Source organism: Cornus florida, unplaced genomic scaffold (genome assembly GCF_030987335.1).
Source record: "Cornus florida cultivar Cherokee Brave unplaced genomic scaffold, ASM3098733v1 CherokeeBrave_3.0.0_Hap2_Chr05, whole genome shotgun sequence".
Taxonomy (NCBI): domain Eukaryota; kingdom Viridiplantae; phylum Streptophyta; class Magnoliopsida; order Cornales; family Cornaceae; genus Cornus; species Cornus florida.
In genome coordinates this window covers 46,399,117-46,423,339 of record NW_026775575.1, presented here as the reverse complement: position 1 = coordinate 46,423,339, position 24,223 = coordinate 46,399,117, and the positions used below count along the sequence as shown (strand labels likewise).

At 36.6% G+C, this 24,223-nt stretch overlaps 1 protein-coding gene across 1 annotated transcript; it reads left to right on the top strand.

Annotated features, from left to right (window-relative positions):
* The first annotated feature begins 1,783 nt into the window (after nucleotides 1-1,783).
* On the top strand, nucleotides 1,784-23,755 carry LOC132306397 (uncharacterized). Its single transcript, XM_059803777.1, has 8 exons — nucleotides 1,784-2,004; nucleotides 4,273-4,304; nucleotides 14,634-14,734; nucleotides 14,834-14,906; nucleotides 15,059-15,090; nucleotides 22,793-22,883; nucleotides 22,980-23,091; nucleotides 23,187-23,755. The coding sequence occupies exons 1-8, from the start codon at nucleotides 1,885-1,887 to the stop codon at nucleotides 23,493-23,495; spliced, it is 870 nt and encodes a 289-aa protein (XP_059659760.1). The 5' UTR covers nucleotides 1,784-1,884; the 3' UTR covers nucleotides 23,496-23,755.
* The last annotated feature ends 468 nt before the right edge of the window (nucleotides 23,756-24,223 follow it).

The following is a 24,223-nucleotide window of genomic DNA, read 5'->3' as shown; positions in this document are numbered from 1 at the left end:
ATATATATATATATATATATATATATTGAAATAGGGGATACAAGAATAATAATAATAAAAAAACACTAATAGAGTAAAGTGCAAAATAAAATTCTGCTATATAAAATAAATGTGTAAAAAAACACATTTTTTAGTACGTGCATCTAAATTCCCTTCATTTAATGATATATGCTAATTGCCCCCTAATATATGTTTAGGGTGTGTTAGGTTGCATACATCATTAAAAACAACCCCATATGGCACTATCTTTAAGAATTAAGAAAAAAAAATAATAATAAGAACCTAATTACTAAAATAAGATAATTAGGAAAAATATATATAAATCTATGTCTAACTCGATTACTAAAAAAAATTAAAAAAAATCTAAAAAATTTGGTTGCTTTCATTGAAAAACACAAAAAAAAATACTCAAATGATGAAATTTGGCTGAAAAATGGCGTATGTGACGCACAAACCTAATGTTGATTCTTTGTATTGTAATTTAAGTTCCTATATATTTGTCATATATGTTGAAAGGAAAAAAAATAAGTTCCTATATATTTGTCATATATGTTGAAAGGAAAAAAAATATTTATAATGTTCAATTTGCCCCTTAGAAACAAAATTCCGCCCGCAAAATCCTCAAAGTCCTACCAATAACATGTTCAATTTAAACCGTTACAAGTAGGGATGTCAATAGGGCAGGTTCAGGGCACCCCTTTATCAAAATAGTACGACCAATAAATTTTTTTTCCCAAACCCCGTTTGGTCGCGCCTTGCATCAAAGCCCGGGCGTGTTCGGACCGCCTCGATATACATATTTGAAAAAAAATAAATAAATAAATTCAAACTTGAACAAATTTAAGATAATTTTTATAATTTTCTTTTAATATAGTTAAATATTTAACGATCATAATAATATAAATGTTACTAAAATTTAAAATTATCATAAGAAATAAAAAAAATATAAGTAAATATAAAAATATTTATTTATATATTAATTATTCATCGGGGTAGGGATGGGAATTCACGAATTTTAAACTTTCTTCTCAAATCCACTCCTAATCCTATTAAAATGATATCTCTAGTTATAAATATTAATATGAAGAGAAAGTAGTGTAATATCTAAATTTATAGAGATTCGCTTAATTATACTATACCTTATAGGAGGTGAATGTAAATTATACTAGTATATTCATAAGGGCTAAAATCATAAAACCCCCTTCTTATTTTAAAAAACGTTATATAACTCCCTTAATTATCAAATAATCTCCTTGAACTAGCAAAAATTACTACGTTGTTCCATTTATGGGACGGAACCGTTAAGTTATTGTGAAATGACAATAATGCCTTCGATGGTATATTAATATTTTATTAAACTAAAATTATAGCGTGAGACGAGGTAATTTCATCATTACGAATTATAATGTTATTTTGGTCAACAAAATAATGCAACTGTTACACGTGATATAATTATATTAATTTTAAATTGAAAACCAACGCATGAGATGGGGTAATTTCATCGTTACGAATTATATTATTATTTTGGTCAACAAAATAATGCAACAGTTGCATGCAATACAATCATATTAATTTTAGAGTGAAAACCAACTGAAATGAGTGATATAATAGCCTTTTTAAATCATCAAGGACTAATATAATAATTTCTTTAGTTGAAAGGATTAGTTGATAGTTGTTAAAAACACGAGGGTTTTTATGATTTTAACCCTATACATAATTTTCCATTCCAATTACCAACCTAAGAAATTACAGTCCCAGAGTCCCAAATTTCGCTCACGCACTTCTCAGAGAGGTCTCCAGTCACAAATCGATTACTCTGTTTCTTGTCACCCCGATCTCAATTCACTCTCTCTCTCTAAACTCCCCCCCCCCCCCCCCAAGATCATGGAGAAGGAACAGAAGGATTCCAGCGAGCAAGAAAACCAGGGTGCCGTAGATGAGAACGAAGACGCAGAACCAGTAGAGCTTGTTCTCTTTCAAGTCCCTGAATGTTACGTTTACTTGGTAATTCTATGTCTATCCGTTCTCTGATTTTCGAATCTCTTCATGTGTATAACTATGTTATTGAATGTGCTTTTGGGTGTATCTGTGTTGCAATTTCATTGATGTAGTTTTGGGAACCAATGTTTCATTCCCAATTCATAAACTTATTTTGATTCTTGCACATTCATTTGGGTACATCTAATTCGAGACAAGATAGTGGTAGTAAATCTAGATTGGATCAAATTGAAATAGATGTATTGTTCATCTTTCAAATTTCTCTGTCACTCCAGTGTTACATTGGAAGTTATTGCACTATATTTTTCCCCATGTTTTTCTTAATTTTATGTGCAATGTTTACAGCCTTTTGATGTTCTGTTCATTTGCTGTCAACTTTTGTAATTGTTGCTAAAAATAATCTGCTAAGGATACAAAGGAAGTCATTTTTTTTTTTTTAGATTCCAGTGAAGTTCGGTCTCTTCTATATTCATGATATAAGCTCAATGAACAGTGTCGAGATACGAAGATTTCAATTTCATGTACATGATTCTGTATCATGGTTAAAGGTCTAGGTGAATTCAAGAATCTATGGACTTTCAGAATGGATTAAAAAAATATTAAAAATAAAATGATTAAGTGGATTAATAATTATAATACTAATACTAATACTAATAAATAGTTCGGAAACGGTTTTATTTAGTTGTATTTATATGAGTAAAATTGTAGAAAGATAAACTTCTTGTTCACAGGCCCTTTAACTTTTACTAAAATGATTAAGTGGATCAATAATTATAATTCTAATACTAATAAATAGTTCGGAAAAGGTTTTATTTGGTTGCATTTATATGAGCAAAATTGTAGAAAGATAAATTTTTTGTTCACAGGCCCTTTAACTTTTACACTTGAATCCTCTTTGAGGTATTAATGGTGATGAACACAAATTATAAAAGTCATTAGAAATTTAGAATAAACATGAATGTTAGAGTTGAGTAAACTGTATTATTCTTTCAAATTGAAAGTTAATTTTTGGCCCTACCATTGAATCTAATAACTTAATTAAATTTTTTTGGTAGGAATATTACACTCACACATTATTGTGTTCCATTGAGGACTCGAACCCTCAACCTTCCATTTGGAAGGAGGAGGTACTACTTGGGCGAAGATGAAAGTTGCTTGCCCTAACTAATAAAACCAGAAATGACGTAGGCCAGATAAGAGATACGATAGAGGCTTCGGCAACAGATTCTCTTAATGGTTAGATCGGTAAATCGGGTTTAATACCTTAAGAAAAAAGGAATTCTTTAGTTATAGTATCTTGCAACTATTTGATGCTTCGATAAATGAAACTTCCTATCATCTCATATAACAAAATCTCAGATTGTGCCAAGGACTGAAAAACAATGAGGCATGTTTCTTCCCATTTCATTTTGATTGGAAACGTTTCACAGGACAAGTTTGATATAGTATATCTATCAAAATGGTTCTCTATATGATGTTTTTTCTAATTTAATATATCCAAATTTTTTATTGATAATTTGGACCATGAGTGTCAGATTTGAATTTCTTTATTTGAAAGGAAGATCCATGGTTTAGGGTGTTTATTTCTGACATTTTTAATTCATGGTTTGTTTGGTTGCTTTATAGCATGTATCTCACACTTCTGCCTTTCCATGTCAATCTATTGTCTATTTATGCACAAGTGACTGGTTGATGATTGTTGATACTCTATAATTCTGGTGAACTGTCAAAAATTGAAATGCTGTGTGTCTAGTAGTCTTTATCATATACTTGATTAAAGTTCAGGCTGCTGAATTAAGAATTTCATTAGGCTTTTCCTTTCTCAACTGCATTTGCCTGTTTTCAGTGGATGTGATTTTGATATATACTGCTAGTTTTTCTTTGACAAGTCTGAGGATGCTTGTTGAGTATGAGAGCAGGCACTTTGTGTTAATTTATGCCAAAGGTTAGGTCTTTCTCTAGCCTTTCCCTAGCAGCACCCTGCATAGGCAGGAACAGCACTGGATTATTGTACATTGTTGTTTGCATATCAGTTATAAGGTTGGCATATTTCCACTATGAGTTTGGTGCATGTACAAAATTTTCACTTGCGTGATTTATAGCATATAAGCCAAATTAAAACTTTATGGAGGAAGCCAAGCTTAGTGTTAAATAAAGTTTCCAGATTTATTTGACATTTAGAGAATTATTTTTACTTTTTATTTATTCTTTTTTATGGATGGCTTAGAAGTTATGATGATTTCAACAATATTTTATTTTCTATTTTTTCTGCAGATACCTCCAAGGAAAAGTGCAGCTTCCTACAGGTAGTCAATTAACAGTTATGATTAAAACTTTTTTTTTCCTGATATGCATTTGATGTAATATGTTCATATTTGGCATTTGAACTCTATTGTGTTATGCTGCTCAATAGGGAAAAACAAATTTATTACTGCCATTCTTTCCTTAGTTTTCATATCCATAATGATCCTTTACTTATCTGAAAACGTGCCCGTTTATTTATATAAAATAGGCAATTTCAAGATTGAAAAGAATCTGTATATTGCCGTACGAAGAATGGTTTAAAATGCTTTAGTTAAATAGGAAATACAAGGAGTTAAAAAAAGAAACTACAGGTTGTACACTAACATAATTTCCTAATCTTAGTCATTGACTATCTATATTTACGCTCCTATCATATCCCCTAAAATCTGGTCTTATTAAAACCGAATATCTCTTTTTTCAACACTCCCCCTCAAGCTGGCTTGTAGATGTCTTCCATAGCTAGCTTGCTTCTTAAAACTTCAAACTGTCTCTTGTGTAGTCCTTTGGTAAGGATGTTTGCAGCTTGTTCAGTAGTAGAGACATAAGGAATGCAAATCATACCACAGTCAAGCTTTTCCTTGATAAAGTGTTTGTCAACTTCCACATGTTTGGTTCTGTAGTGGAGGACTGGATTATGAGCAATTGAAATGGCAGCCTTGTTGTCACAGTAGACTCTCATTAGAGAGAAACAGTAACCTTAAAATCTTCAAGGAGTCTTTTTAACCACATAGCTTGGCAAATCCCATGGGCGAGTGCTCTGAACTCGGCTTCTGCACTACTCGTCGCTACTACATTTTGTTTCTTGCTTCGCCACGTGACTAAGTTTCCTCCAACGAAGGTGCAATATCCTGAGGTAGATTGTCTATCAATTATACTATACTGCCTGCCCAATCAGCATCTGTGTACACCTCCACTTGCAAATGACCTTGTTTCTTGAACATAAGTCCTTTACCTGGTGAGCCCTTTAAGTACCTCAGAATCCTGTACACTGCTTCAAAGTGTTCCTGTCTAGGAGAGTGCATGAACTGACTCACCATACTGACTGCAAATGCTATATCTGGGCGTGTGTGAAATAAGTAAATTAGTCTTCCCACCTATCTTTGATATCTTTCACGATCAACCATATTCTCGGGTTCGGCAGCTTCTAACTTCAGGTTGACTTCAATTGGAGTGTCAGAAGCTTTACACCTGAGTAGTCCTGTCTTATTAAGCAAATCAAGTACATATTTTCGTTGATTCACGAAAATTCCTTCTCTTGACCTGGCAAATTCCATTCCAAGGAAGTATTTTAATGCTCCCAGATCTTTGACTTTAAAATCTTTAGCAAGTTTCTTCTTCAGTCTGGTCAACTCTTCAATGTCATCACCTGTCAAAATTATATCATCCACATACACAATTAAAACGGCAATATTCCCTTCCTCACCGTGTTTGTAGAACATGGTATGGTCTGCCTGGCTCTGATGATACCCATGACTCTTCACAGCCTTTCCAAAGTGTTCAAACCACTCTAAGTGGCAAGCTCATGAACACTTCTTCTTCCAAGTCTCCATTTAGGCATTTTTTTTATGTCCAACTGATGTAATGGCCAGTTAGAATTGACTACCAACGACAATAAGACTCGGATAGAATTTATTTTTGCTATAGGAGCAAACGTGTCTTGGTAATCAATGCCGTACGTTTGCGTAAAACCTTTCGCCACAAGTCTTGCCTTGTACCTTTCCACACTACCATCGGCTTTACACTTAATAGTGAAAACCCATTTACACCCAACATTTTTCTTTCCTTTGGGCAAGTCAACTATCTCCCACGTTCCACTCCTTTTAAAAGCATTCATCTCCTCTAACACTGCTGATTTCCAATTCGGATTATCTAGTGCTTCCTGAATGTTTCTTGGAACAAACAAGTGAGAAATATTTGAAGTAAAGGCCCTATGTTTATGGGAAAGTTTATCATAAGACAAGTATTTGGCAATGGGATACTGGGTACAGGTTCGGATTCCTTTTCTAACAGCTATAGGGATATCAAGGTCTACAGGAACTTGGCTAGGTGACTCTGTACAATCAGAAATAGTAGGGACAACTGTAGACAAGTTAGGATTTAGAGTACCTTAAGTGTTCGGGGAGTCATTGCTCGGGACCTCTGATTGGCCTTGCTCAGGTACAATAGTAGGCTCTCTACTCTTTTGATGAGTCTTTTTCCTGTTATAAACCAGAAGCTCAGGATTCGGTTTTTTTGGAACTGTTGATAGGATTTCTCCCCCTGTTGGAGATACAGTAAGGCTCGGCAGATTAGGACTAGGAGGCCCCGGGTTTCCTGATTCTAAAACATCATTTCCCTGTTTAAAAAGATCAGTGTTCAGAGTAATAGAGTGTGAGACAATAGTTTTAGGTAAGGGAATATTAGTAGAAATCTCCCAAAAAATTTCTTCACTCTCTTTCTCCCCCTGAAGAAAAGTTTTCTGAAAATAAGGATGATTTTTTAGAAAAAAGGCATCCATACTGATAAACATTTTTTTTTGGTTTTCGGATTAAAGCATTTGTACCCCTTTTTATTCAGGGCATACCCAACAAATACACAATTTTCAGCCCGAGGATCCAATTTTGACCGAAGTCTACTAGGTAAATGAACAAAGACAGTGCACCCAAATACTTTCAAAGGCAGTTTGGAATAAATCCGAGTTTCAGGAAAAGATTTTTTAAGGCTTTCAAGGGGTGTAAAATAGTTAAGAACACGAGTAGGCATCCTGTTAATCAAATATGTTGTTGTTAAAACGGCTTCACCCCACACATACTTAGGAACAATCATTGAAAACATGATGGCACAAGAAACTTCAAATAAATGTTCATTCTTTCTTTCAGCAATTCCATTTTGTTGGGGCGTGTCAACACAAGTGGATTGGTGAAAAATTCTTTTTCCGTTAAAAAACTTCCTAAAACTTCATTAAAGTATTCGGTGCCGTTATCAGTATGAAGAATGCCAATTTTTGTTTGAAATTGATTTTCAATTATCATATAAAAATCCTTGAATAATTTTTCAACCTCAGATTTTTCATTTATTAAATACACCCAACACAAACGTATATGATCATCAATAAAAGTCACAAACCATTTTTTTCCAGAAAGAGTTGTGATCCTAGAAGGGCCCCAAACATCGCTATGGATTAAATAAAATGGTTTTGATGTTTGGTAAGGTTTGGGAGAATACGTAGTACGATGACTCTTTGATAAAAAACAATTCTCAATAAAAAGATGAACAATCCAATCCTTTAAACAAAGTAGGAAATAATTTTTTAAGATAAGGGAAACTAAGATGCCCTAGTCTAAAATGCCATAGCATTATTTGTTCTCTAACAGGGATAGAACGAAAACTACTCAAACCTTGAGCCTTTTTATTACTTGAAATATCATCTTCAACCTAGGAGAGATCATCTATCATCTCAGCACTGCCAATCGTCTTCCCCGAGCTCTGGTCCCGAAATTCACAATTGGATTCAAAAAAGATAACACGACAATTAGAGTCTTTGGACAATTTACTAACTGATAAAAGGTTACAAGCAAGCTTAGGGACATGAAGGACAGACTTAAGATCAATAATTTTTCAAAGTTTTACCAAACCTTTGCCTGCAATAGGAGAATAAGAACCATCGGCTATTCTGATTTTTTCAGAGCCAGAATAGGGTGAATAAGTTTGAAATAAATGAGAAAAACTTGTCATATGGTCAGAAGCCCCTGAATTAATGATCCATGGGGTAACACTGGAATTTGAACGACAATATAAGGCCTTCGGGTTGTTACCTGTTTGAGCAAGAGAAGCATTAGGAGTATCAGATGAGGAATTGAATTTCAGCAATTTTAGAAGATGATCCATCTGTTCTTTGCTAAAGGGAAGTGCCTTGGCTTCATGAGCTGATGGTGCTCGGTTGAATCTGCCTTCCTACTTACTCTTCCAATTCGCTGGTTTACCATGAATTTTCTAGCAGGTTCCACGGGTATGGTGAGGCTTGTTGCAGTGGTCACACCAAAGACGGGGCTTTTCATTATGTTTCCTGCCAATATTCGCTTCAGATGCGACCAGGGCAGAGGTCTCAACAGCACCATTTGATAACTTTTTTCCAAGCATGACCAGCCTGCGACTTTCCTCTCTTCGAACCTCGAAGAAGACTTCACCGATTAAAGGCAGGGGTTGTCGTCCAATTATTCTGCCTCTCACTTCATCAAACTCGAAATTGAGTCCAATGAGAAACTTGAAGATGCAGTTGTCTTCCACCTTCTTTTTGTAATGGTTGCAATCTTCAGGCGATTTCCACTCATAATCGCTGAACAAATCAAGGTCCTGCCACAAACGTTTTAGAGAGTTGAAATATTTTGTAACATGGTTATCTCCTTGACAGATCTCTCCGAGTTTCAGCGTTAGTTCATAGACTTGAGACTGATTTCCCAGGGCTGAATACATTAGGTTGACATTGTCCCAGAGTTCTTTTGCTGTGTGGTAACACGTATAATTAGAACTGATGTCCTCCTCCATAGAATTCACCAACCAGGTCATCACCATCGAATTCTCTGCATCCCAGGTCGAGTAGGATGGATCTTCAGGTTTCGGTTCCTTCTTTTCTCCTGTTAGGTAGCCGATTTTGCCTCTGCCTCGGATGTACATCCGCACGGACTGGGACCAGCGAAGGAAGTTTTCACCGTTTAGCCGAATTGTGGTAATCTGGACCGAGTGTGGCTGAGAGTTTTGGACTTGGGACTCAAAGGTCTTGGTCTTGGACTCAGGTACGTCATCAGACATGGTGATTAGGGTTGTTTGGAGGAGAGAAAAAAAAAAGAGACGGCTAGGGGTTTTTTTTTCCAGAAGAATCGGTAAGATGCTCTGATACCAAATAGGCGATTTCAAGATTGAAAAGAATCTGTATATTGCTGTACAAAGAATGGTTTACACTGCTTTAGTTAAATAGGAAACACAAGGAGTTAAAAAAAGAAACTACAGGCTGTGACTATAGGCTGTAACTACAAGCTGTACACTAACATAATTTCCTAATCATAGTCATTGACTATCTATATTTACACTCCTATCATATCCCCTAAAATCTGGTCTTATTAAGACCGAATATTTCTTTTTTCAACATATAATCTGGGCTAACTGCAACTGTATCTTCTTACCTTACTATTGCTGTCTCACAAATTATAATGTTTTTTCAACCCAAGAGGGAGATCCGATGAAAAAAGAAGAAACAACGGCAAAAATGATAAGAAGTAGAAGAATATGACACCTGAGAATTCTAAGTACATGCCAGTTTTAGGTGATTGGTATTTGTTAGATAAATAAGTGAACGAAGCTTTAATACCTTGAGAACCTTTTTTTTCTTTTGGCTGGTGATGATGGGAGTGATAGAAAATGGAAAAATGGCTGCCTTGCAATCTTAATGACGTGATGAATTTTTATTGAAGCTGGAACTATTGTCTTCGAACTTCTTCCTAAATTGTTTTCTCATTGTGCAACCTTTCCTGAGAGTGGAGGGAACTTCAAGTGCAACATTATTTGTGAATTGAACGTGCATGCACAATAACTAACCTAATAGGACGGCCTTGATGTCACCATGCTGCTTGCAAGAGGGGAATGTTTAGTGGCTATCCTTATGCATCTGAAAGTTTGTGTTGTTTTGTAGTTTTATTTATATGATTGCAACTTACTATAGAAAATTCATTGTTGTGTTACACGATGCGAAGTTCTCTAATGCCACAGTTTCACTTTGGAAGTACATGCCATATTGAGCTGTGGCTTGTTTGAAAGACCTTCAGTTTGATTCTGGATTGTTATACACTTCCTTGGCTGTAATGAGACGGCATACTTTTCTATTGTCCTGAAATTTTGCAGAATGAAATCAAAATGTTCTTTCAAAAATTAGGTCTTGTTTGTTCACACCCAACAGTAATTACCAGTGCATGTGAAATAATTGAACACGTAGCCATGTCATACTACACAGAACTAAATTTATTTCCTGTTACGTGTTGGAATGTGTACAAAATGAATTATGGTGCCAAGAATGACATAATATGCACCGTACTTCCTATAGATTGAATTTTCCTATATGAATGACATAATATGCACCGTGCTGCAGCACATTTGAACAGTAGCATGTTGCTGGATTTTCATGTCTTCTTTTGGAATCAAAGTTTATAATTCTCTCACGCCAGACTCCACTTTGGTTTTTTTGGTTGATACAAGTGAAAGAATAAATGAGAAAATGCAAGAAAATCTATTACCATCTAGGGACTGGAGCTTTAGTGGCATCCCCACTCAAAGAGTGAGCTAATCTGTCTGAAAATAGTCTTTCCAGGAGGGTGCTCTGGCCATAATGTTGAGTCCATCAGTACATGCGTTAGCCTCTTTACACACGAGTCTGATGGCATACCAGCCCTATTGCTAAGAGTGCTGAAATTATGATTAAGTGAACCACTAAGGTCCAGCTCTGCATCTGAGAATCCATAACAAAGAAAAACTGCTTGGGCACAACTTGTCTGACTCAGAAATCACTTCAAGGATAGCCTCTATTAAATCGTAAATTCCTTTTACCTCAGCAGTAATGCTGGTGATGGAGAACCGGGCCTGCCTGAAAGCTTGAAGTCCATATGGCCCACACCTACTATTGGTGACGTGGGAAAGAAGGATAGAATTAGGGCTTTGCTTTTATAATTATTATTGAATTTTAGGGTTTTATTTATGGTAATAGGAATTTTAGGGTTTTTCTTTGATGCTTATTTATATGTTGGTTTAGACATTGTGAAAGAGAGCTTTGATGGTTGATGATTGATTATTATTCAGAAATTATTGTTTTTCTCCCTCAATTCTGATTTCTCCCTCTGTGATTCTTCTCTTCTCTCTCATTCTGATTTCTTCCCCTATTATTCTTATTCTATTTCTCTCTCTCTTTCTTAACCTCTTTCTTATTTACTTGAATTCTGTTTTCGAATCCCCCCTACCCACTGCTGCATCAGTTGGTTTATGCTAAATCCAATAATCGATTCTCCTTGCATGAAGAATCGATCATCCTGCAGCTGCTGGTTCTGAATTTCCAACTAAGGCTGCATCCTCATAAATTTTAAACCAATATGGTGAGAAAGTCCAAGGGTCCGTTTGGCAATCATAGTTGCTTTGTGCTTTTGCTTTGACTTGAAGCAGAAGCAATTTTTCTGCTTTAGAGCGTGTTCAACACTATTTAGAAGCTTGTTTGGCAACGTAAATTTTTTACAAGATTTTTAGAAGCAAAAACATGAAAGCATGTTTGGTTGAAAATTTAAATGGTTAGTTAAAAATGTTATTTTAGAAAGAAAAAAAATTTATTTATTTTTTAACAATGTTTTGCTACAGTGCGGAAGCAAACAAAAACATCATTTTGATGCTTTCGATTTTGGCCTCAATTTTGAAAGCGCTTCGGTACTATTCAAATAATAGCAAATATTACCAAACATGCTTCGTGCTTTTACTTCGCTACAATACACTAGCAAAAGCAAAAAACACGAAATAAAAGCATTAGCAAAACAGGAGGCAAGAGTTTGAGGCTGAATGAGCTGGCTCTGGTCTTGGCCTGCTTGCTGTGGTTGAATCTATAAAATCTTGAGTGAAGACGTGGATACATGGGGAATGGAGCATAGAGGTCAAAAAGAAGCTTGCTGGGGCAGGTGCAAAGATGCCAAATAATAATATGAAATAAGTGGAAAGAAGAGAGGCCAATCAGTGGAAAGAAGGGTTTTGACTTTGGCTGAACTATTTGGAGTTTGTCTAAAGAAGAGGTACGGGTTAAAAGAAAGTTTTTTCTTCCTGAGCTAAAACTTTTCCCATACTGCTCAGCAAATGAGCAATCTCTGTGAACATAGAGTACTCATTAAAGTTGCAACATCAATGACAAGATTAGTGTTGTCTATATGTCTGTTGAACCCTGCTATAATAAATAAGATGGAGTTCTTTTAATCCTTAAGATCAGGGTCATCAAATCTACAGGTGCACACGGTTCCGTTTGGTCACCAAACCGGTCCCTAGAGTTCCAAAAATGTTAGAACCAAATCAAACTGTAGATCATCAGTTCAGTTTGGTGCAGCCTATTCAAATCCATGTAGAACAAAATTATTCTGGATGTCTCACCACTTGATTGCTTTCCATCTCGTGACTACGAATTGATTACCCTTTCTAGCTGTTCTTGATCATTAAGAAAATCAAGTCGTAGGAGTGAGTGCATCAATTTTATTGGATGATGTATTTAGCATCATGATTTTTTTTTGGGGTTTTTTAATAGGGTTTCCGTCTGTGGTAATATATTGAAGAATTTCACAAACTGTGGTGATAGAGGTTTTACAATAGCGATTTTTGTTGTGAAGATATCCGGAAGGAAATTATAAATTTGAAGTTCATAAATAAATAATATAGTTTCCCCTTTTTTTATTTTATTTGATATAGGATTGATATAGCCAACCCGTAGTAGTTGGGAAATGGTTTTGTTTAGTTGGGTAGATTAAGTATTTTTGTTAAGATCCACGATGGAACATTACAATAATGCGGCTTAAAAGCACTACTACCTAATCTACCCTGCTTGTTTGACCCTAGACATGGATCAATTAGGTTGACCTCTGCTTACCATCTGATCAATAGGTCATCGCATTCTTCCTTCATCTATGACGCTTGTAGAAGGAGCAGAAAATGAACCATTGTTTTTCTTTTACACAATATTATGGGGGTGTTGGAAGGTTGGTGTTCTTGTAGAACAATTTTTCAGATTTACTTTTCTTCAAACTTAGTTTGATTTGGTATAAAAGTAACAAACCATTAATAAACCAAATTTTATATTAATTATATACATTTTTTCACATTAGGATCTCATCATGTAAACATATTTGTGCTTTGGGCACTGCTTTCTATTTGCACTCAAAGACTGTTACAACAAATGCAGCGAACCAAGAAACAATTACGAAACACAACAGAAAAACAAACACACCACACAAAGAATACAAAGATTTATACAAGGTTTGGCAAAGCCTACGTCCACGGTGGAGATCTGGCAAAAGACTTCACTATGTGTTTGGAGATTACAAGTTTCAGCCCCTCTCTTTCTCTTTGTACGATTTTTTACGTCTCTTGATGATCACGCTCCAAACCTTAAGCGCCCTTATATATCGGGCTACAAGATAGTAATTCGGAAGGGGTGGGATGATTTTGTTAATCATATCTGTTTTTGACTCAGGGATGATAGGAGGATTAGTTTTTGGGAGGATGTTTGGCGTGGTGATGTTCCTCTCGCTCTCGCCTTTCCTCAGCTTTTTAGGATTGCTACGGATAGGCAGGCCATGGTGGTCAACTGTTATCATCTTGATAATGGGAGACTGGTGTGGGATGTTCGATTCGGGCGATTGCTTCAGGACTGGGAGATTGAGGAGACTATTCGTTTTTTGGATCTGTTGTATCGCTAGAGGATTGTGGCTGAGGATTCTGATTGTTGGACTTGGGCTGATAACTCTCAGGGGCGTTTCGAGGTTAGGTCCTTTTTCAAGTGCCTCACGGATGACCCTAGGGATTTCTTTCCTTGGAAGTCCATTTGGCGCTCAAAGGCTCCTCTCAAGGTGGCCTTTTTTGCATGGTCCTCTGTTCTGGGAAAGATTTTAACCTAGGATAACTTAAGGAGGAGAAATCAGGTGGTGGTTAATCATTGTTATATGTGCCTTTGCGATGACGAGACAGTGGATCATCTTCTCTTACACTGCACCGTTGCTAGAGCCTGCTGGGATTTGATGATTGGCTTGTTTGGGTTTCCATGGGTTATGCCTTGTTCTGTGAGAGGGTTGATTGAGGCCTGGAGTGGTTGCTTTGTGGGAGCCCTCATTCGGGATGCTTGGAGGGCTACACCTCTGTGTGTATGGCGGTGTTTGTGGCTCGAGCGGAATAGGAGATATTTTGAAGGGTAGGAGATGTCGATTTCTATGCTTAAATTCTCTATTCTTTCCACTCTTTTTTGTTGGGTTTCAGGGAGAGATTATAGTTCTTTAGAGGAGATTGTTGATTTTTTGGCCTCTTTGAAGGCTTAGGTCCTTTGTGGCCTTTTGTTCTTTCTTGGGTTTCGCTCCCCTTTTGAGCGCTTTTATACAATTTTACTTATCAAAAAAAAGATAGTACTAATTAGGCTCCACGACCCATGAGCAAAAACTGGTCATTGCGACCCGACACCAAATTCGGGCCACAACATCACAAATACCATGGCAATTCTTGCTGCTGATAATGCTTACTGCTGAAACTTTATTTTGCTTGTACTGTTGATAGAGATGTTAATTAATTCTAAAACTTTGTAGGGCTGATGAATGGGATGTTAATAAGTGGGCATGGGAGGGTACATTGAAAGTTATTAGCAAGGGAGAAGAATGCATTATTAAACTTGAAGATAAGACAACAGGTGCGGTTATATTGAGTTACTATTTTAAAAATAGCATGGAATATTCTTTTGCATTATTGATATATCATTTCTGCTAATCACTTGATATATTCGAAATAGGTGAACTGTATGCTCGGGCATTTTTGAGAGATGGAGAGCCGCATCCAGTAGAGCCTGTAATCGATAGCAGCAGGTTTGGTGCATTTATTACTGGATCAAAACTCCATCTTCGCTGAATAATGTCAGAAAAAGGGTTCTTTAATCTATGAACAAAATTACTGTTATCATTGACTTCAAAACCTGGTATCTGTAGTGTCTAAACTTTCATTTACATATTTTCTGCAGATACTTTGTTCTTCGCGTAGAAGAGAATATTGGTAATTTACAATGCTTCTTCCATATCCTTTTCAAGTTATGTTTTTTTTTATATTAAAAATGTCTTCTTTTTGTTCATTAAAATAGCATAATGATTGTCTGACATGCTCTTATCCATTCATAAGCTGGCTTCTTGTTACATTCTCTATAATTTCATTTATCATTGATAACATAAATTTTAAAGGAAAGAAGTGGAGAAGGCAAATTAGAAGATCAGCTTAGGGCAACATAATTACTCTATAGACATTCTTAATATCAGAGTTCATTGTATCATTACCTGATCTTTGGTACTTTTGTTTGCATATCACTTTCTAAAAGCACAATCGTATATCAAGGATGGATATCCATCAGCTTTGAAACATTGATGACTATAACCTTTGTGTAAATTGAAATAGGCCAAATTGCACTAAACCACTGTAGTTTCAAAAAGTTACAAAATACCGCCTCTACTTCCTTTTTTTGGCAACAAACACCCTCAATTTACAAGCTGTTGCAAATTACCCCCTTTTGGTTGACTGAGAACTAACTGGAGTTAAGGCCCATAGATAGGGGAGGCAACATGGCTATATCTAATCCTTGTACTCCCACTCGGTCCTCCAGTAGTAGTAGTGTTAGTAGCACCAGTTGTTGAATTGTTCGGCGCTGCTGTCAATTCTCGTGTTCTCTTTGCATTCAGATTGGCCGGCTGGAACTCGTGCTTGTCCAGATGGCCGTTGGTGACTGAACTGCCGACCTGCCACACCTGGTTCACCGTCATCATGTTGTTCACCAATGTCAGTGTCGCAAATATCCTCATGACGTCGCTGGAGTACTTGGTGGTGGCATTGGGCACGTCGAACGAAAGCTTCGATGGCATGATTGATTTGTAGGAGCTGATATTGTACTGTGATCGAGCCGTTCGATTCCTTGAGCACCAAAAGTGCCTATGCTCTGGCCATTCCGGTGCCAGAGGGAAGCCAGTAGGAAATATATCGAATTTGGAAAGTTACCTTGCAGCCAAACCATATATAGCAAAGATCTATTCCTCAGGGGATGTTCAAAAAGTCCAGAAACAAATTTTTCTCTCAGGATTCATTCAACAGCATCATCAATTCTGGCCACTGATATCTCCCCTGATTCCACAAGATGCAACAAATCCTGCAAAAACATTTCGTATCGGAAAGGTACCATCACCTGCAAATTTTCTTAGTAAGAAAAAAAGGAGACATGAATTATGTGGAAGAACCTTCTAGTTTGGTCATTTAAGGAAGAGTTTAGTCACTACCATGTCAATTCCTGCATTGACAGCAGACAAGATGCAGTTCTGGTAGTTTGATCCATGAGGCTGCAAAAGTTGGTGGAGTGCTTTTGAATCAGAAATAACAAAACCTGAAGCAGAAAGTTACCTGAGATTTTTCTATTTGTAATGCTGCACTTTAGGGTTAGACAATTTCGTTATCATAAGCCAACCAGAAGCTAAATAGATTTCTATCAGCAGTACAATGTCTTAATTTATCAATCAAAAACAAATAACTACAAAACAAAACTGGTACAGTTTGTGTAGACGTTGTTAGGGAATTTCTGTGAATGACGATGGGTTGCTTCCCCACTCTTATCTATGGGTTTTTATGTAATTTTACCCCATCCCTTGACTCTATTTAGTTCTCAGTCAGCCAAAAGGGGGCAATTTGCAACCGTTTGTAAATTGAAGGAGTTTGTTGCCAAAAAAGGACCGTTTGTAAATTGAAGGAGTTTGTTGCCAAAAAAGGGGGGTATTTTGCAAGTTTTTGAAACTACAGGCTGGTTTAGTGCAATTTGGCCATTGAAATACAACTATATTGCATGGAAAATAAATGAGAAAGAAGGCGGCAAAGAACAAAAAGTTGAGAAGAAGAGGGGTGTCAAGATAAATTTACACTTAGACTTACCCTGTATTGTTAAATTCTTGAGAATTAATAGTTAGAATCAATTTAATCTCAACTAAAAACATCTAGGCATACAAGGATAATGAAAGAGGTTAGTGGTCACAATGTGAGTTGGCAGTTTAGTTCCTAACTTGTGTTGTAAGGCAACCTTATGTGCAAGTTTAATACTATATAGTTTTTGAAAGTTTAATATATATTTGTAGTCCAAGTATCTTATACCAAGTGAGAGTTGCGTGTATCAAAAATGAATTGGACTTTGGGTTTGCACTAGAACCTAGAAGGGGTTAATATATTCTAATTTATTTCGATTGCTTATTCTCACCCTTATCTTATTATCAAATATTAGTTCACAAACGATAAAAATAAACCAAACAACCATACATGTGACACAATTCCTTTTTTTCAAAAAGGGGAAACAGGAGAAACCACTAGGACGATATCTGAGCTCAACAATCCACTAATAAAGAGTATAATGTAACTCTGCTAGCCCAGAGTCTATAGTCTAGAATCAGCAGTCCATCAATGTATCTGTGATGTATAAAGTCTGCATCCAGTCCAAACTCCTTAAAATATCCAGTCGGCTGCTTTTTATGTCAAAAAGATTTACTCTTCACAATCTGCTTATTTAGCAGTGGTTGCTAGCCAGCAAATCACGAACCAAAGTCTCAAGACTTGATTGTGAAAATGATGATGATGACCATGACAATTGTAGATCTCACACACGTACCATATGCCCAAACTCAGAAGTACATAAATGATCAATATGAAAAAGAAAATTGAGAAAACAGAAAACTTGATATAAACAGATTTGAATGGAATCTCCACAAGTTTCTTCTCTTATTCTTCCCTAGTTCCATACCTCTCATTCAGAAAAAAAAAAAAAAAAAAAGGTTGGAAAAATAAGTTAAACCTTAGTCAGTGTTCAATTCTTTGTGACCTCGAGTACTTGTGCCAAACGTAAGTACTGGTTCTCAACGCCCTGTTTCGTAGAAAAGCACTCAAAACACATCCCAAAATTTTCAAGAACACTTTCAAGCTTAAAACAAGTTTTCAAATGATTATTTTCCGAAGTCATGGTCTAAAACACTCAACATCATTGTAGTTATGGTCCAAAATAATGATTACTCTCCATGTTGAGAACATTCCCAAACTCTTTCGCACTCTTCAACCAATTGTGACTTTGATGCTTTGTCAATTGATCTAGTCTTGACATTTAGTTCTAACCAAAACTCTTCTGTTACAGCACTTTTTGTTATGTAATTTTCCAACCTAACTTTATGTACCTAATCGTGTTGGCTGCCACATGTACTTGTTACAAAGCAATATTTCCATTATGTACTCACTATTCCCCTTAAGGAGCAGATGAATATTATAATGGTTGAAGGCAAAACTAAATGATAATGTGCAAGAGAAAACATTAGTAAACATGCAGACTAGAGTATACTTCATTGAACATCACCACAAGCAACTATCTCTCAGAAAGTCGCATTCAATCTCAATACATGTAGTCTTTTCATTGAAAACTGTATTGCGATTTGATGCAATGTGAATAGCAGTCTGATCATCACAGCATACAACAGCTATAGGAAGCAGTGGCAAACTCATTTCTATTAGTAAAGTTTACTTTAAATCATCTCTAGAACAAATAGAGACATTTCTTTGTCCTCTTGCATCGGCACTTGATGGAGCAACTGGATCTTGTTTTCTACCATTGGAGCCTCTATATTCTCAACGATCTTTATCTTAGTATCCTAAAACCACCCAACAGAATTCAACAGGAATCATCTGCTATAATTTCCATCTCTTTTTAGACAACTCCTTAGTGTAGCATTGAAGAACCCAAGCCATCATAATTCTTTGAAATAGATGCTCCATATTGCAAAAGTATGGAGCCAGTGGATTTTACAAAACGAGAAACTAAGTGGACACTTACATTCGACTTGATGTACCGGTTAAAGAAAATCAATCTTGTTAAGGCAAGACAGGCAGTAGCTGGGTTAATAATTCGGAGTGAGTCTGGCAGTTTTAAGTGTCACATGGTGCAGAGCATCTAAGGATATATATGTACATGTATATGTAAGTTTTGCATGTTTTTCAAACTCATAGATATGTATGCCTTTGCTGTACAGAAAGCTCCATTTTGGTCTTGTTGTGGGGGTAGACTAGGTATGAACTAACTTCTAATATTGTTTTTATGAAATGGCTGTTCTTAAATTTGAATCCGAATTTTCATGCTTGACAATTTGAGCATTTACCCAAACAGTGGTCCATTATACCTATAATACACATAAATATTGAAATACATAATGCAGTCAAATTAAACAAAAAGAAGAGGATGGTGCTTGGTGGTTCTTCTGTGTGGAAGGGATTAAAAGGTGATCCACTGACTCTGTTCCCCACTTGAAGAATCTTGTGACCAGACAAGACTACACTCACCATTTTGAGAAACAGCTACATAATCCTTCACCAATGCAACTATAATCTTTGTGATTGAGAAGAGATATAGAGAAGAGATCAAGGGGCATGTCAAGAGCAGCAGACACTGGAAGAAAAACCATCAAGGAGCACTTAGTTAACTAAAATTAATTTTTTCACATTTCATCTGAAGAAGTTCCACATCTGGTTTTGATTGCCAATCTCCTTAGTTAGCCATATATAGTCAGAATAAATGACGTATGAAGATATTGATCTTGTTGGTTTTATGTTGCCATTTTCTTCCTCTTAGTTCTTAAGAAAGGTTACTTATCAAGTTTGCTTTTGAGTTGATTGGTCCAGGGTCTGTACCAAATCCAACCTGTTTAGAGAGAGTCAGGAATATTTTGCTTGGAACTGATCCCTTTAATAAAGCAGCCATCAAGCCCCATAAATTGCAACCCAGTTAATCCTCATAGTCCAATTTTACTAGTTCTAATATATAGTGTGGTTATGCAATGGATTTTAAAGTTGACTGCTCTCAAAAATTAAAATGCAAGTATGGGTTGCTATATTTTAGAATTTGTGAGGCATTTATGTCTGATGCTTAAAATGTTTAATTTACTCATTAGAAGTGTCCATGCAGCAGAGTCTAAATTAGATAGCTGGCATATGCATTTGCCTAGGTCACCAAGCTGCCCCAGATGTCATGTAGGTAAATGTCAAGTGGATGCTCCAATAAGATCAATTTTAGTTCTAATGTCATGGTGTTTAAAAGGGGCATTACTCAATTCTGGTCTCGCTACGGCAGGGTCCTGGGGATGGAGGATTCAAGAGACCTAACATTTGATAATCCATAAAGTTGCTGCTTTGAGGTGAACCACACCAGTGGCACTGTGATCAAGTGCTAAACCACCGAACTATGATGTTTAACTAAAGATAATAATATTACTTCTAATAATTATTTGAGTTGATGGATTAGAAGACTTGACCACGCTTTTGACTTGGTTGCTTTAAATAGTTCTGTTCATTGTAACTTTATCACCTTGCTTGGAATTTTTTTTGGGTTAAGTGCAAAACACACCCATACGATATACCGTTTGTGCATGATCACCCATTACTTTTTAAAATGAGCTGTGTCAGCCCTAATTTCGGAAAAAGGTGCAACTACCCCCCTCTGTGACATTTGACATAAAGTAAATGTATTATTCCGGGTTTTCCCTTTTAGCATACCCAAAATGCCCTCGTTGCAAATGCTATTTTAATTCCACATTTTAATCCTTTCTCACCTCTCCCTACCTCTCTCTCTATGTACGTCTCTCTCTCTCTCTCTCTCTCTCACTGAAGTGAAGGACTCATAGGCTAATGAATTTGAAATCCCATAAGGGGCTTTGCCATTCATCAGGAACACGTCAGGAAAATTAGCAAGAGACATCATTTTGATTTGCATCCATGACCTAACCACCTGTTACAATTAACCAAAAACTAAAATATATATATTTTTGATAAATAAGCAATTCATTAAAAAAGCGTTCAAAAGAGGAATGCTTCCCTAACAAAACCATAATAACCTGGGTACCCTAAGGCCCCAGGGAAGCGAAAAACTCAATAGTCTCCTCAGCAGAAAAACAGAGTCTACCCGAACCCCCAAAACAGAGAGAGCTAATAATAGAAGATTTCAGAACACTGATGGAAGATCCCTCTCCTTCAAAGGATCTTTTATTCCGCTCCCTCCACAAACATCACCAAAGACACAGAGGCGCCATCATCCGAAACCCTCGAGCCTATGCTCCCACCCAACCCCCTCTCCAGATGTCTATCAGACCTCTCGTAGATCTAGGCATGACCCAATAAACTCCAAATAAACATGGCAAAAGGTTCCAACAATCAACCACCACTGGACAATGCAAGAGAAGATGATCAATCGACTCGCCATTGCACTTATAGATGCATCACCAATTCACCGTGATAAGCTTTCTCCTTATCAAATTATCCAGCATCAAAATTTTACCCCACACGCCTTAGTTTGCCACACTGCCTTCCAAGGGAATACCACCCCATCCGAGTCCAGCAGGCATCCGAAAAAAGATCTCAGACTAAACATTCCCCTAGCAGAAGAAATCCAAACAAGAGAGTCCCTACCTCGTCCCCGGATCACCTGGCTATACAACAACTCAAAAAAACCAAAAACATCATCCATTTCCCAATGCTAAAAAGATCGCTGAAAAAGCACATCCCAAACTGGTCTCCCGCTATCAAGGCAATAGCAACTAAAGTATAAGCATCAAAGGAATGATTAAGAACACTGACTACCACTTGTGATCATTGCTTACCTTGTAATCGGTGTAAAACCAATCACCGATCAGAAGATCAAACTCTGCTCTGGTCTAGAGAAGGGGACATTGATGACATTGCGATTGTTGACACGAATGGGTCCAATTCCTCCTGTAACCTTTTGGAAGTTGATGGAGGGGAAGTAGGTGAAAGTGCCAATCTGGTCTTTGGTCACACAAACACATAAGTCCAGTTCTGACCGGGTCCAATTCCATCATGCCATGAGTTTAGTCTCTGTTGTATGCCATTCCTAGACAAGCACCAACCCATTTCTTCAAATCATTTTCTACTATGTCAATTTGGGGTCTACCCGCCGCGGGTGGGGGACAATGGAGTTTCTATCGGATGAATTAGGGCTTGATCGGTTATGGGTAAATGGGTCTTGATTGCTCTTTCTATTCTTAGTTTTATTGTTGAAATTGGTTGTTGTGGCTAATATGGGTATCTAGAGATTGAATTTGGCACTCTGGGCTTTGAATGGCTTTTAATATCTCTAACAGTATGGCCACCACGATGGTGGTGGCTATGTGGTAACAGTACTGGCATATGGTTAAGTGTCAACAGGAAAAGAAGTAGACTGAACATTAACAATGAGGAAATATCCACCATATTCAAGATGGTTAAGTGTCAACAGTGACTCAGGTACCTGCACCCATCTCTGCACTTCTGTCACTTGAGTTATCATGTTTTCCCACTTTGCCTTGTATTTCAATCACGCACACTGAGACTTGGTGTGTATTTATTCCTTTAAGTATACTGTGCCAAAATTCCAGTTTATATATGCTACAATCATTGACCACCTACTTTTGTGGTTAACTCAGTCTAAATGCAAATAACTCACTGTTTTCATCACAGCAGAACCTTCAATTATGTGTGTAATAGCAACATTCCTGAGAGCCCATCAAACTGCAAACTTTGGGTCATGGACCCTTGCTAGCCCTTTAGTATTTCGCTTGCATTAAAAACTATTAACCGTTAATGCTACACCATCTTTTTTTCTCTGCCTCCTTTTTTCCCCCCTCCCATGAATCATACTTGTTTGAAATTCATACAGATGGTCGCCTTCGGCATGCTTTCATCGGTATTGGATTTCGAGAAAGACCTCAAGCTTACGACTTCCAAGCTGCTCTTCATGACCATATGAAGTATTCTCCCGACCATAGCTGTACAGTTGATTTTGCAAATGATTTCCCAGCACCTAAAACTTGTATGAACTAGCTATCTTCTTTAATTGTTTATAGGTACTTGGACAAAAAGAAAACTGCTGAAGAGATGGAACAGCACTACGAGAAAACTTCCTCAGTTGATTATAGTTTAAAAGATGGGGAGACCCTTGTCCTCAATTTAAAAAATGTGAGCTCTCTTGCATCTCTTATCCGTTTTTTTCCAGTGACAAACTGTGTTTTTGTATAGTCTGATAGAACTTTTACTCCTTTTGGTGTCAACAGAAAGGTGGTGGCACTGTGAGGTCCAAATTTTTTGAGCAGAGTTCGAATAATCTACCACCGGAGGAAAAGGGTAGTCCGAAAGAGCCTGCGTTATGCATCAAACCTCCACCACCTCCACCAGCACCACTCTCTCCTGTTACTGGTGAGAAGTCTCCCTCACACTCGCCTTCAAATCTTAGTCTTGAAGGAACTTCTGAAGTCAAAGTCTCGGGCTCAGCAACCGAACAATCTAAAGAACCACATCCTGAAAAGCAAACCGCACAAGATATACCAGATGACGACTTCGGGGATTTTCAAACAGCTGGGTAGTATTGTTTCTGGAACTGATGTGTTTATACTTGAATTGATGGCTTGGTGTATATGATTATATATATCACTTCAAAATCTAATATTACACCTTGGAGAGTTACTTTTGAGATTGAACAGTTCTCAGTGGATATTTTTTGATTGCCGCCATTTAGAAAATTTGATGTTTATCAATATTTACGGGAGTATAGCTGCATAAACTGTCTGGATCGATATCATGTCCTGGCTGGATTGGTTTATATTATGGATTTCATTTTTCATTATTTCAATTACTTCAAAATTTATCAGTAGGTATTGAAGAGTTACATTTGGGATCAAACAGTGCTTCTAGGCGGATATTGGTGATTGCCTGCATTTAGAAAAGTTGGCTACCAATTACGTACAATTCAATTTTTATATACTATTTATAAAAGTGTGTAGCATTTTTAATTTTTGTAAGTTTTTTTTTTTTTATTTAAATTTTATTTTAGTTTTTTACGTTTTAAAATTAGGTTAATAGTTTCCTAATTCAATTAAAAGTTGGCTACCAATTACGTACACAATTCAACAATTGTGATTTTTCAGATTTGTTCCTAGTCTTGTGAACCCTCGGGTCCATCACCTCTCTTTATATTATTTATTTAACTACCAATTACAATTTTGCAGTTGTAAATGGTGATGTGAAATTACATTTAAATGGTTCTTTCTAAGTTGAGCCAAATGAAAATCAATATAATAGTTAATTGAGAGTG